The sequence below is a fragment of the Primulina eburnea genome, chromosome 12 (assembly GCF_022965805.1).
Source record: "Primulina eburnea isolate SZY01 chromosome 12, ASM2296580v1, whole genome shotgun sequence".
NCBI classification, from domain to species: domain Eukaryota; kingdom Viridiplantae; phylum Streptophyta; class Magnoliopsida; order Lamiales; family Gesneriaceae; genus Primulina; species Primulina eburnea.
This window is the reverse complement of record NC_133112.1, coordinates 34633808-34646458: the sequence shown is the minus strand read 5'-3', so window position 1 is coordinate 34646458 and position 12651 is coordinate 34633808. Positions and strand designations below refer to the sequence as shown.

At 40.9% G+C, this 12651-nt stretch overlaps 2 protein-coding genes across 3 annotated transcripts; one reads left to right on the top strand and one right to left on the bottom strand.

Annotated features, from left to right (window-relative positions):
- Positions 1–5175: 5175 nt before the first annotated feature.
- LOC140806849 (uncharacterized) lies at positions 5176–9812 on the bottom strand. The gene is made up of 5 exons (XM_073163368.1): positions 8792–9812; positions 7431–7481; positions 7026–7070; positions 6635–6664; positions 5176–6266 (listed from the first exon to the last, which is right to left on the bottom strand). The coding sequence occupies exons 1-5, from the start codon at positions 9624–9626 to the stop codon at positions 5176–5178; spliced, it is 2052 nt and encodes a 683-aa protein (XP_073019469.1). The 5' UTR covers positions 9627–9812.
- A 282-nt stretch (positions 9813–10094) lies between these two features.
- Positions 10095–12399, top strand: LOC140808182 (rust resistance kinase Lr10-like). 2 transcript variants are annotated; one of them, XM_073165239.1, is made up of 3 exons: positions 10095–10911; positions 10999–11028; positions 11126–12399. In XM_073165239.1, the coding sequence occupies exons 1-3, from the start codon at positions 10233–10235 to the stop codon at positions 12244–12246; spliced, it is 1830 nt and encodes a 609-aa protein (XP_073021340.1). In that variant the 5' UTR covers positions 10095–10232; the 3' UTR covers positions 12247–12399. The 2 variants fall into 2 exon arrangements, with proteins under 2 accessions (XP_073021340.1, XP_073021341.1); XM_073165240.1 differs by having other exon boundaries at positions 11144–12398.
- Positions 12400–12651: the final 252 nt, after the last annotated feature.

Sequence of the window (12651 nt, the reverse complement as noted above, 5' to 3'; positions counted from 1 at the left end):
ACCCATTTAGAAAAATAATCCACAGCTACCAGGAGGAACTTCTTCTGGGCGCGAACTGGCGGAAAGGGACCCACGATGTCCAATCCCCATTGGTCAAAAGGGCATGATGCGGAGATCGGTTGCATGTTAGCAGTTGGGCGGTGATGGAAATTAGAGTGATGTTGACAACCTTGGCATTTCTGGACGAGCCGGGCAGCATCTTGGTTTACTTGGGGCCACCAAAATCCTGCTAAAATAACCTTCCGCGATAGAGCCGTTCCCCCGAGATGTTCCCCACAACATCCCTCATGTATTTCCCGAAGGACATACTCTGTCTCTTCCCCCGATAGGCACTTGAGTAAGGGGCCCTGAAAGGATCGCCTATATAAAACATCATTTAAAAGGGCAAATCGGGGTACCTGCTTCCTGATCTTTACAGCTTGGGTCCGGTCTTCTGGAAGTTTTCCCTCCTTTATATATTCTATGAGAGGAGTCACCCAAGAGTCTTCTCTCAGCGGGGGTGTTTCTTCTTCAAGCGAGGATACGAGCTTCGAACAATAGAGAATCTCCCGGGTGCTTACTTCTGTCAAGGAAGCCGCCAATTTAGCCAATGTGTCGGCTTCGGTGTTTTCTTCCCGGGGAATCTGTTCGATACTCCAGTCTGTGAAGGATGACGCTTGAGAAGTGATAAGATTCAAGTACTTGAGCATCTTTTCATTCTTAACTTCGTAAGCTCCCTTAATTTGTTGAGTAATCAGCTGGGAGTCGGAATAAATGATGATTCGGGATGCCCCAATCTCTCGGGCAGCACGCAACCCTGCCAAGACAGCTTCGTATTCTGCTTCATTATTCGTGACCCTAAAGTCAATCCTTAAAGCCAATTTAATCCTTTCTTCGAGTGGGGAGATCAAGACGACCCCCACTCCGCATCCTGCTATGTTTGAAGCGCCATCAACAAATACCCTCCACACTTTTTCTTCCTCGGGCTGGATCATTTCTGTTAAGAAATCTGATAGCGCTTGTGCTTTTATTGCAGCCCGGGGTTTATACTCAATATCGTATTCCCCGAGTTCTACAGTCCATTTGATCATCCTCCCCGAGACCTCTGCATGAGTCATAATTCTGCCGAGAGGAGAATTAGTGAGGACCACAATGGGATGTGATAGGAAATACGGTCTCAACTTTCGAGCAGTCATTACCAAAGCTAGAGCAATCTTTTCTAATTCACTGTATCTCATTTCGGCTCCGCGAAGGGCGTGACTGACATAGTAGACAGGCTTCTGATCGGTCCCTTCTTCCTTGACGAGCACGGAACTAACAGCAATTTCGGTGGCTGAGAGATAGACCCACAATTTTTCTCCGGGCTCGGGTTTTGCTAAGACAGGCAATTCAGCCAAGTGTTTTTTCAAATTTTGAAAGGCCTGCTCGCAGTTATCATCCCAGCCGAATTTCTGTGCTTTCCTCAGAACTTGAAAGAAAGGATAGCTACGGTGTGCAGATCGGGAAATGAAGCGTGATAAGGCTGCAATTTTCCCTGTCAGTTTTTGCACATCTCGAACCGACTGAGGAGAGGGCATATCCATGATGGCCCTGATTTTTTCTGGGTTGACTTCGATTCCTCGATCCGTGACCATGAACCCCAAGAATTTGCCACTCTTAACCCCAAACACACATTTGGCCGGGTTAAGTTTTATCCTATACTGCTTCAAAGTGGCGAAGGTTTCGATCAGATCATCGATGAAATGGGCGACTTCTCGGGTTTTAATCAAAATGTCATCCACATATACTTCAATATTTCGGCCTATCTGTTTTTGAAAGACAAGATTCATCAGTCGTTGATATGTAGCCCCTGCATTTTTTAGTCCAAAAGGCATTACAACATAGCAGAAAGTTCCCCCAGACGTGACGAAACTAGCTTTGTCTTGATCTTCTGTAGCTAAAGGGATCTGATGATATCCCTGATATGCATCCAAAAAACTCAAGATTTCACACCCAGAAGTGGAATCGACTAGCTGATCAATCCGAGGGAGTGGGTAACAATCCTTCGGGCAAGCTTTATTCAGATCTCTGAAATCTACGCACATTCTCCATTTCCCAGCAGACTTTGGGACGAGAACTACATTCGATAGCCAAGAAGGGAAATGGACTTCCCTAATTTGTCCAGCCCTCAGCAATGCTTCGACCTGTTTTTCAATTATTTTATCTTTCTCCGGGCCGAAATGTCGCTTTTTTTGCTTAATTGGCCGGGACCCTGGGAGGATATTTAGTCTATGCTCGGCCACTTGGGGCGAGATCCCGGTCAGTTCCTGCTGAGACCAAGCAAAGATATCGGCATTAGTTTTTAAACATTGCAAGAGTTTTACCCGGGTGGTGGCGCAGATGTCCCGAGCTATCCGGATAATCTTTCCCGACTCGATCTCCACCGATTCTTGCTCTTCTTCCGTCACAAAGTGTACTTCCCCTTCCCGGGCTTCTTCCTGGTGTTCTTTCCCCTTCCCTTCCCTTCTTGCCTTCTTCTGATCAATTCGGACTGTTTCTCCATAACATCTTCGAGAAGAGGGCTGGTCGCCCTTGACTTCTCCGACCTGTCCTTTCACTGGGAATTTGATCTTTTGGTGGTACGTCGAGGCCACTGCTCTCATTTCATTCATGGCTGGTCTCCCTATGATGACATTATATGAAGATGGGGCGTCCACCACTGTGAAAGTAGTTATGACATTTTTTCTCAAGTCTCCAGTGCCCAGAGTCAGGGGTAGAGCAATTTCCCCTTCTGGATACACGGCGTGCCCAGCGAACCCGAACAGGGCGGTTTCCACAGTTTCCAGCTGGTATTCATGCAGATCCATTTGGATGAGGGCATCTTTGAAAATAACATTGACAGAGCTCCCATTATCCACGAAAATTCTTAACACGTCATAGTTGGCGATGCGGGCCTGAATGACCAGCGCATCATTGTGAGGTAAACTCACTCCTTGGAGATCTTCTGGTCCAAAGCTTATAATCGGCTCGTCTCTTCTTTTATTATCAACTTCTAGACACTCCCTCCTACCCCTTGCCTTCCTTGCCCGATTAGAGTCGCCATCAGTAGCTCCCCCTGAAATCATTTTGATTACTCCTCGACTCGGAGAAGGATCCTCTCCTCCCACTGGCTTGATTCTCTCTTCCCGGGTACTCGTTTCTCCTCCTCGTCTTCCACTTGAAGTGCTCATCGTTCTTTGGGGAATATTCAGCGATGAACGTCTGGACAACCAGGGTGGTTGTTTAGATCGTTCTCGTGGTGGGTGAGGCGCGGACACGGGACGTCTATTAGCATTTCTTCCTAGGACTCGGCACTGATTAGTGTCGTGAGCACAATTTTTATGAAGGGTACAGTACCTTTTTTGTTCTGGCTTGGAGATTCTGACCTCTGAACGGGGAGGAAGGACTTCATTTGACCTGCACTCTTGAATCTCTCTGTCCCGAGCCATCTTTAAAGGCACATGGGGGAAATGACCCCCACCACTTTTCTTAGGAGCTCTTTCTTCAGTTTTGTAAGTCCGATCTCCTCTTGCTCTTTTCAAGGCCTCTCTTTTCTGGTTTTGCGCTTCTTCCATATTGATGTATTTCTCCGCTCGTGACAGGAGATCCTCAAAATTTTCAGGCAGTTTTTTGGTTAAGGATCGGAAGAAATCCCCTTCCCATAACCCTTGCATAAATGCGGTGGTTTTTGTCTCAGGTGCACAGGTCGGCACATCAAGGGCCACCCGATTGAATCTTTTGAGATAAGCCCTCAGGGTTTCATCTTGCCTTTGCTTTACTTCGAATAAACTGAAGGCGGTCTTTTTGTACTTTTTACTGCTGCTAAATTGATGCAAGAACACTTTTTGAAAATCTTCAAAGCAACAGATGCTTTGTGGCGCCAACCCTTCAAACCATCTCTGTGCAGAATCGACCAGAGTGGTAAGAAATACTTTACATTTGATTGGGTCTTCATAGCAGTGCAACATGGCCATATTTTCGAAACGCGCCAGGTGTTCCTCAGGGTCAGAGCTTCCGTCATAATCTTTGATTTTTGCCGACTTGAAATGCCCGGGAAGTGGTTCCCGGACGATGATGTCAGAGAATGGGCAGCCTTTGATTACGAAAATACCGCCCTTGGAGACAGCCTGCCCTTCCAATGCTTTCACTTTTTTTCTTAATTCTTCCAATTCTCCAGCGATAGTGGGGGATTTAGAACCTGCGCTTTCCCTTTCTTCTTCCCTTCTCTCTTCCTCTTGTGCTTGCTTACGCTGCTGTTCATGCTGACTGGCCTGGTGAGAAGCAGCCTTTTTGGCGTTAGCCATGTTGACAGCATCGGTTATGATTTTCTTCAATTCTTCGGGAGTCAAATGAATGGTGGGTTGAGGATCATTAGGGGGGGGATCACCTGCGCCAGAGAGACGTGTATTGTTTTCCTCTGGGGCTCGAGAGGCGTCTTGGTTTGCTCTCCTAGTAGGAGCCATATCCACGTCTTAGGACTCAGATTTCCCACAGACGGCGCCAATGATGCCACCCGGGTCGAACAGTGGAGTCGGGTCGGTAACTCTACCAGGTAAGCTATCAAGAATACGGGAAGAAATATGAGCTAAGACGGCGGATTGGGAAGAAGATTCTTCGTTGACCTTTGAAAGATCTGCCAATAAGAAAAACAACCACGTGAATGGGCGCCGGAGGGGGTCCCCGGCGTGGCCACTCCGATGCTTAAGTCAGCAGGGTACTCAAACAAGAAACCAATGTAGCCAAGTGATGGCTGTGATATTGGTGTGCAATAAATGAGTGTGTTAAATGTTCATTAATATCTGAATGAAGGAATAAATGCAAAACCTGGTATTTATAGTGGAGGAAATAATGATGACCTCGTTTTTTGGGACGCGCGCATTAAATATACTAGGGCGGCTGATTATACCCTATTGTTCTGACGTGTCAAATCATGTATTGGTCATATCCCATCTGTCCAGTCACTCATTAATGTTAATAGGTCGGCCGCGTGTATTTCAACATCATTAAATGCCTCCCTCGCTTCGAGATGTCAGAAGAGAAGTCATACCAGAACTCTGGTGCTATGTCCTGAATCAACCACTCGAGAGATGGGCTGTCCTGACCCGGGCATCGCTCATGGGCCTGACCCATGACCCTAGCATTCCCGGGATCAACTGTCCGGGACATATTGGGGTATCATCAGTATGTTTCCCATGTTTGATCCTTATTTTGTGCCACCTGCTCATCAAATTCAGAAGGATGAGGTGGGATTTGCAGTAGTTCAGCTTCACTTTCAAGCATTTCCAATACTTTACTCATAGAAGGTCGATTATCTGGACTCATTTGTATGCACCACAACGCAACTGTTGTCATTCTCGTGATTTTTCTCTTACATTCATCATCAATCTCATCAACTTTTGCGATTTCAATATCTTTACCTTCATTTAAACAATCATAAATCCAATGTGGAAAATACTGACTGGAATTGTCACCGTTCGCTACCAAGTCTTTTTTGAGACCAACCATTTCCACTAGCAACATTCCAAAGCTGTATACATCAGCTTTATATGAGACCCCACCGATGCTTCTGTTGATTAGTTCAGGAGCCACATAACCTATAGTACCCCTAGCTGCAGTTAGAGTCACAGTATTTTTTTCAGTGGAGTAAAATTTTGCAAGGCCGAAATCAGAGATTTTCGGGTTGAATTTATCATCCAAAAGTATGTTGTGAGGCTTGATGTCAAAATGCAAGATTTGGATATCACAACCCCGGTGCAAATACTCGATCCCTCGTGCCACTCCAACTGCAATCTCATACTTCCTATCCCAACTTAATGAACTATATCCTGTTTTTTCAGTATAGATATGTTTCTCGAGTGAACCATTAGGCATGAAATCATATACAAGAGCACACTTTGATCTTTCTATGCAATATCCAACAAGTTTAACCACATTCATATGATGAATCCTTCCAATGGTGGCAACTTCATTGATGAAGTCTTGTGCATTTGTGCTAGGATTGTTCAACACTTTTACTGCTACTATATAGCCACTTCGAAGCTTTCCTTTGTAAACAGAACCATATCCTCCTTGGCCCAATTTTTCTCTAAATCCTCTTGTCATCTTCTTTATGTTGGAGTAGGAGTACCTGATTGGCATGAGGTGGTTGTGACTTTGCAAGAATCCTTCTATTAAATCAAACATAGACAAATGCCGCCTTCTAAGTTTGTAGATTATGAGACTGAGCAAGAAAGGCACCCCCACTAGTATCCTCAATGCAAGATATACCACTGTGTAGAAAAATTTCAAAGTAAATATCTTCAGTAAATTAGCATAGCTCAATTTGTCAACTCTTCTATTCTCTGTGTCCATTCAAAATAAGACCAAAAGTGTCAAAGGGAGTAAGAATTCTCAGCGGAAGTCACTTTTTCAATCTCTCTGTTTCTTTAATCTTTTTGCCATATCCTAAATTTAGCAGACATTTCTTTTCACCAATCAAAAATGAACCATTATAATTCTTGGTGATTTCGTACTTGTTTTGATTTTTAATCCGAAAGTTTGTTGTGTTGATTGCACTTGTCTATGTAAATCTGGAAGGTTCACTACAAATTTTTTAGCAAATGTAACATGAACATGAAAATTCGAATCGAGAGCTCACCAGTAGAATACACAAGAATTATGAGCACCCCTGCAAGTGCACAAACATAAAAGATTGTTAGAGTAATGTTTATTTAAAAGGCAAGCTTCATTCAATGAAGTTAAGTAGAAGTTAGTCAAAAAACACCTTTACACAATGACTGTGTTTGGTCATGCAAGATTTTTTTTGAAAGAAGGCACTTTCAGAGGAAAACATTGATGCTCACCTGGGATTTACAAGCTGTTTCGAAAACACATAACAAGAGTATAATCGAGTGTCGAAAAATGTATCTTTGACAACTTCCTTGATCTCTAAATATCTTAAATCATTTTGACTATACGCTTTCGCTATTTGCACGCACAAATCAAAGATCCATAAGGGACAATAAGTATGATAGCGAACAAATTCTCACCCAAAAGTATTTCGTAATACCGTGGATAAAAGCATCTTGGAGACCCTGCATTTTCTCCAGTATAAAAGAACAACCAAAAGAAATAAAGAAGAGCGTTAATCTTGACATTTTGTAGAAGGTGGTAGTTTAGAATCGAACTTTCAAAACAAATTTCCAAAATTTTCTGTCACTTTCAAAGCTGTTCGGATGTATCATGAGCTTGATACATGTCATTATATTTTATTGTTTTAACAAACAACCTTCAATATTTTTTGCATGATATATAAATTCATAGTGGTCGTAACATAAATTATCTTAAGGAATAGTGTAAAAATTGACCCTGTTTCAATTTTTTTTTGTTTATTAATTTATCTCCATCTTTGACTAGAAACACATGATACTTCTCAATAGGGAGAGAAATCTTACGTTGTTTGATATGAAGAAAAGGGCGCCATGTCCATATCCGGATCATTAACTCTGCGAACAAACTTAACAAATTTCAAATACAATATAATTTGGCAATTGATTTTGGCATACCTTTGTGGATTAAAACAAATCAAGGCTAATGGATTAGTACTTCTATAAATTGAAGAGCATTTCCTCCTTCATTTTCACCCCAAGTAGAAAGTTTAAACATAAAGAACATTATGAGTTTTGAGTATTTTGTTGTGCGTTAATTGGAATATTGTAATATTCATCTTGTTTGTTGGTCTTTTTGCGATCTTGATCCTCTAAGTAGTCAAATTTCAACCTTAATCCATTAATTTTCTTCTTTTTTTTTAAATTTTTATCATTTTTCAACAAGATTTGCAAATGTTGTCTCTAACACATGTTAGCTAGTATTCCCGTGAAAAAAAGATTACATTTGCAAAACAAACACATATAACCGGATAAAACTGAAATTTAACTACTGAAAGGTGCAAAATCGCAGTAAGACCAACATACGTGACCGAAACTGTAGATTTTCCGAGAATATGTTGTTCAAATATACTCATTAGTTTTTCCAAACAGTTAAACAAATTACGAGCATTCTGTTAGAAATTTACATAAGATGCAAATCTGAAACTCGATATAAATATGAAACTAAACCTGATTTACCTATGTACAAATGTAACAGTCCATAACAGGTGAAGTTTATTTGATTATTGTGATTTTCGGGCTCCTAGCTAGGTTGACCCTTGAATATACTTAGAAAGTGTAAATTATTTTATTAAGATTCGTTAATATAGATATATAAATATTATTCCTAATTTATTTTCTTATACATGTATGAGACTCCTCCCATATATTACTTAATAAATATGTTATTGACCACAAATAAATTATATTTAAATAATTTACACTTTTTCATATTTTTCTGGATCTAATACCAACATAGAAGGTGATCAAAAAATAAATGAAATATAGTAGGGTATGCTATAGGGGTTGGTGTTTGTGGTTTGGATTGACGTGGGGAGATATCCCTCATCAATGCAGGATAGAAAATGACATAGGCGAGTTGGTAAGGTCTGGAGCGACGTGATGAGATATCACCCGAGAATGCAAGATTGATTTTTGTGTGGAGCATATGGCTCATTGAAATATTGTGGGATAAGCTCTAGGGGTCAGTGTTTGTGGTCCTCTCCTTCTAATCTCTGTCTACTCGTACACATCCCTCGATTTGCTATCTCAACTGGGTCAGAGAACCTCTTACTTATATAGGGGTTCCATGATGGGTAAATCTTTAAAAAACTAAAAATAAAAAACTGAAACATACAGGGGGTTGAATATAGTTAGTCAATGCATACCTAAGACGAACATCTGGTAGCCATTAAATATAGGACAACCGGCTGTACATGCAGCCGCGGTTCCATCAAAAAAACAACTTTCCTCTGCTTTGCACTCACATAATGCAACCGACCATGAAAGTTCAAATCCATATAGCAAAGATTCATGGATTTTCAAAAGAGAAATATCATTTTTGGCAGCCTCATAAACGAGTGGCAACGATGTCATCACAACGAGGTCTATTCTACACATATCCCCAAGATCCCTTGGATCCATGTCGCCAGATTTTATGTATGTGTGACGATGTATATTTGATGTATTTGAGGACGATGAGACACACTTATTCGTTCCGGTGAAGAGAGGATCATTCATCGGATCTGGGCAGCTCAAGAAAGTCACAGGCCATACCATCCCAGTCTGCAGCAAGGTCTCTCTCGGGTATCTGTTGATGCTAACTTTATACCCAGAAGGAAAAGAAAAATCATCGAGTTTCGACCAATTCGGTGAATACGTAGGGAATGAGCAAGAGTCATTTTTTTTAATGGAAGGATCAGCAAGGCTGATGGTGTGGTTTATGTAATTGATTGCTCGCACATGGTATTTGTACTTATCAACATACACTGAAGCAGTGGTATTGTTTTCACATGATATTTCGTAGTCGCGGTTATGATGACCACAGTATTCTGGATCATCTTTTAGTCGGAAGGGATAGCTAATACAATGGATACTCCCACATGCAGAAGGGTTGCAAGAGGAGTTTTTCGGACAGTACTGCTCTGCATAGGACAGCGTTCGAATGAAATGGATTAGGACCAAACATGTCAGAAGTAGGAGATAATTTTCACTGACGTACATGATTATTTTTGGTGGTGCTCCGACTTGTGAGCTGGCTTGATCTTGGAGGGGGGAAGAGCTTCAAACTTGTTAGAAAAACGATCAAGTGATATAGAATGGTTAAACAAAACAAAAACCAAACGCAAATTTTCCATAGAATTAAATGATTTCCAATCATCGGCCCCTCTTGCAAGCTTGACTTGGTCTTCTAAGTCTTTTTCCGCATAGACTTTTAGACAAGAAAATTCGAATACATCAATTGATATTAATGCAAACACACTTGCTTGACTGTTGACTTATGATACTTATTCATCATAGAAAATTAACATATTCATTGCCTCTTATCTTCTAATAAACCAAGTCAGAAAATGTAAATATATTTTGGAATCTACTTTTTATACAAGAAGGGAAAATTGGACCAAATGAATGGTAACAAATATACAACTAAATATCCACAATGATTTCTAATGAAGAAAATTCAAAGCCATCAATTCGGGGGTCAATGCAATTGCAAATAGACTGGCTAGCTTGACTCTTGACTTACAATCTTGCCTGTATAATTTCATGTTAGAGTAGAGCATAAAATAGAGAAGCCAACCTTTGAACCTTCTTAATTTATCAGTCAAGATGTCCCCTATATTCAGAGTTCTTGCATTCTTGTTGATTTTGTGTGTACGGCTCGGTGTCAGAGCTGCTGATTGTATGCCAACCAGTTGCTCTCGACATGGTCCGATAGTTCGATTTCCCTTCAGAATAAAATCTCGACAGCCACAGCATTGTGGGTATGACCCCAGTTTCGATTTATATTGCAATGAACGCGACGAAACTGTGTTCAAACTGCCTTCCTTGGAGATGTTTTCGGTGGATCACATTGACTATTCTTCTCAAACCATCAGACTTCGTAGGAATAATACCGACCAATGTAACCCTCAATACTACAAGTTTTATTCGAACTTATCTGCCTCTCCTTTTCGACCCACCCCAGAAACCCCGCTAATAGATTATGTTATGTTTAACTGCTCTGCCACAAATTTCCAGTTCTCCATCTACAGAGTGTGTCTAAATGAATCAAGCTATGGGATCTATGCCTTTCCCTCTGATTCGTACTTTGATTCTTTTTTTTTTGTCTCTTGTATCAAACTTTATAAAGTATCATCGGCTGCAGTTTTTGTTTTGTACGAAAAATATATCGTTTTGAGGTGGTTTGAACCAGTTTGTGGCAATTGCGAATCTAGAGGGAAAGCATGCAGCTTGAAAAACTACACAGGAAGCAAGCAGTTTCAGTGTAAACCTATGGAAAAGCAAGGTATGTATATTTGCTACGTCACTCATCCCAAATTTCACATGATCTGGCTTCTGAAAATTCACCCCTTTTCTCTTCTTTTTGCAACAGGCAATGTATCAAAGAGATTATTGACTTCAGGTGGACGTGTTCTTTACTTCCATTAGTCGTTTATCAATAATTTAGGCCCACTTGTTTCAATACATTTTTTTGTGATAGAGTTGAAATATTTACTCAGGTTGCCAAAATGCTGCAGGTGAAGTCTTGGGTTCTCTTCTCTTTGTTGTAACAATAGCCTGTCTCTACCGTCTTTATGGTTCGATTAGAACAAATAAAGATCATCGAATGAAGATTGAATGTTTTTTGGAAGATTACGAAGCTCTTAAACCTACTAGATTCTCTTATAGCGATATAAGGAAGATCACCAATGAGTTTAGTGAAAAATTGGGAGAAGGAGGCTATGGAATTGTTTACAAAGGAAAAATGCCGAGTGAGATTTATGTTGCAGTAAAGGTGCTCAACAACTCCCAAGGGAATGGGGAAGAGTTCATCAATGAAGTTGGTACAATAGGGAGAATCCACCACGTCAACGTGGTCCGTTTGTTGGGTTATTGTGCCGATGGATTCAGAAGAGCTCTTGTATACGAATTCCTACCGAATGATTCACTAGAAAAGTTCATCTTCTCGGAGGGACCTAAGAGGATCTCACTATGTCGAGAAAAGATCCAAGATATTGCTTTGGGAGTAGCCAAAGGGATCGAATATCTTCATCAGGGTTGTGACCAACAAATCCTTCATTTTGATATCAAGCCAAATAACATCTTGTTAGACCACAACTTCAACCCAAAGATTTGCGATTTTGGTCTTGCCAAACTCTGTTCCAAAGAACAAAGTGCCGTTTCGATGACTGCTGTTAGGGGAACCTTGGGCTACATAGCACCTGAGGTGCTGTCCAGGACATTTGGTAGAGTATCCTACAAATCAGATGTTTATAGTTTCGGAATGCTATTGCTTGAAATGGTCGGAGGGAGGAAGAACATGGATCATACGGTAAATACGAGTCAAATGTACTTTCCTCAATGGATTTATGATCAACTAAACCGAGAGGAGATATCGGTGCATATTGAGGAAGAAGACGATGAGTCTAAGATAGCAAGGAAGCTTACAATCGTAGGACTATGGTGTATTCAGTGGTATCCTACCGATCGCCCATCTATGAAAAGTGTGGTGCAAATGTTGGAAGGAGATGGAAACAGTCTCGCCACGCCACCAAATCCGTTTCCCGCAACAAATACTCCTAAATTTACCGCAAGAACACATCAGCAAACGGAGCTAGAGATTATACCAGAATTAGTGTAGAGCCATTTTTTTTTAAAAAAAATTACAAATATAGTGATGGAAAGGTAATTATATCGCTTGTTTTGTTGCAGCTTTATATTGTCCTGTGTGGGAATCATTATCATATCTACAATTCATAACAGCTTTGATCGGTAAACCTCTAGCTTCTCAGAGTTTATTTCAAGGATTGAAAAATTCATGGATTTCAAACTCGATATCTTGTCTCATATCTAACGCCACGGGCCAAACAGGCCAGTGGCGTCTCAATATCAATCAACTGTGATATTTTTTCCCGGAGTTCTTTACTTGAAAGAATGAGTCTCTTGTGAGACCGTCTCACGGACCTTAATCTGTGAGACGGATCAACCCTACCCATATTCACAATAAAAAGTAATACTCTTGGCATAAAAAATAATACATTTTCAT

Coding starts and splice junctions, on each gene's coding strand:
- LOC140806849 (XM_073163368.1), bottom strand. CDS start 9,626: ATGTACGTCAGTGAAAATTATCTCCTACTTCTGACATGTTTGGTCCTA. Junction 6,665..7,025: donor GTATTACGAAATACTTTTGG/GTGAGAATTTGT, acceptor GTGCACTTGCAG/GGGTGCTCATAATTCTTGTG. Junction 6,267..6,634: donor AATTCTTGTGTATTCTACTG/GTGAGCTCTCGA, acceptor TTTTCTACACAG/TGGTATATCTTGCATTGAGG.
- LOC140808182 (XM_073165239.1), top strand. CDS start 10,233: ATGTCCCCTATATTCAGAGTTCTTGCATTCTTGTTGATTTTGTGTGTA. Junction 10,912..10,998: donor TAAACCTATGGAAAAGCAAG/GTATGTATATTT, acceptor TTTTTGCAACAG/GCAATGTATCAAAGAGATTA. Junction 11,029..11,125: donor AAAGAGATTATTGACTTCAG/GTGGACGTGTTC, acceptor ATATTTACTCAG/GTTGCCAAAATGCTGCAGGT.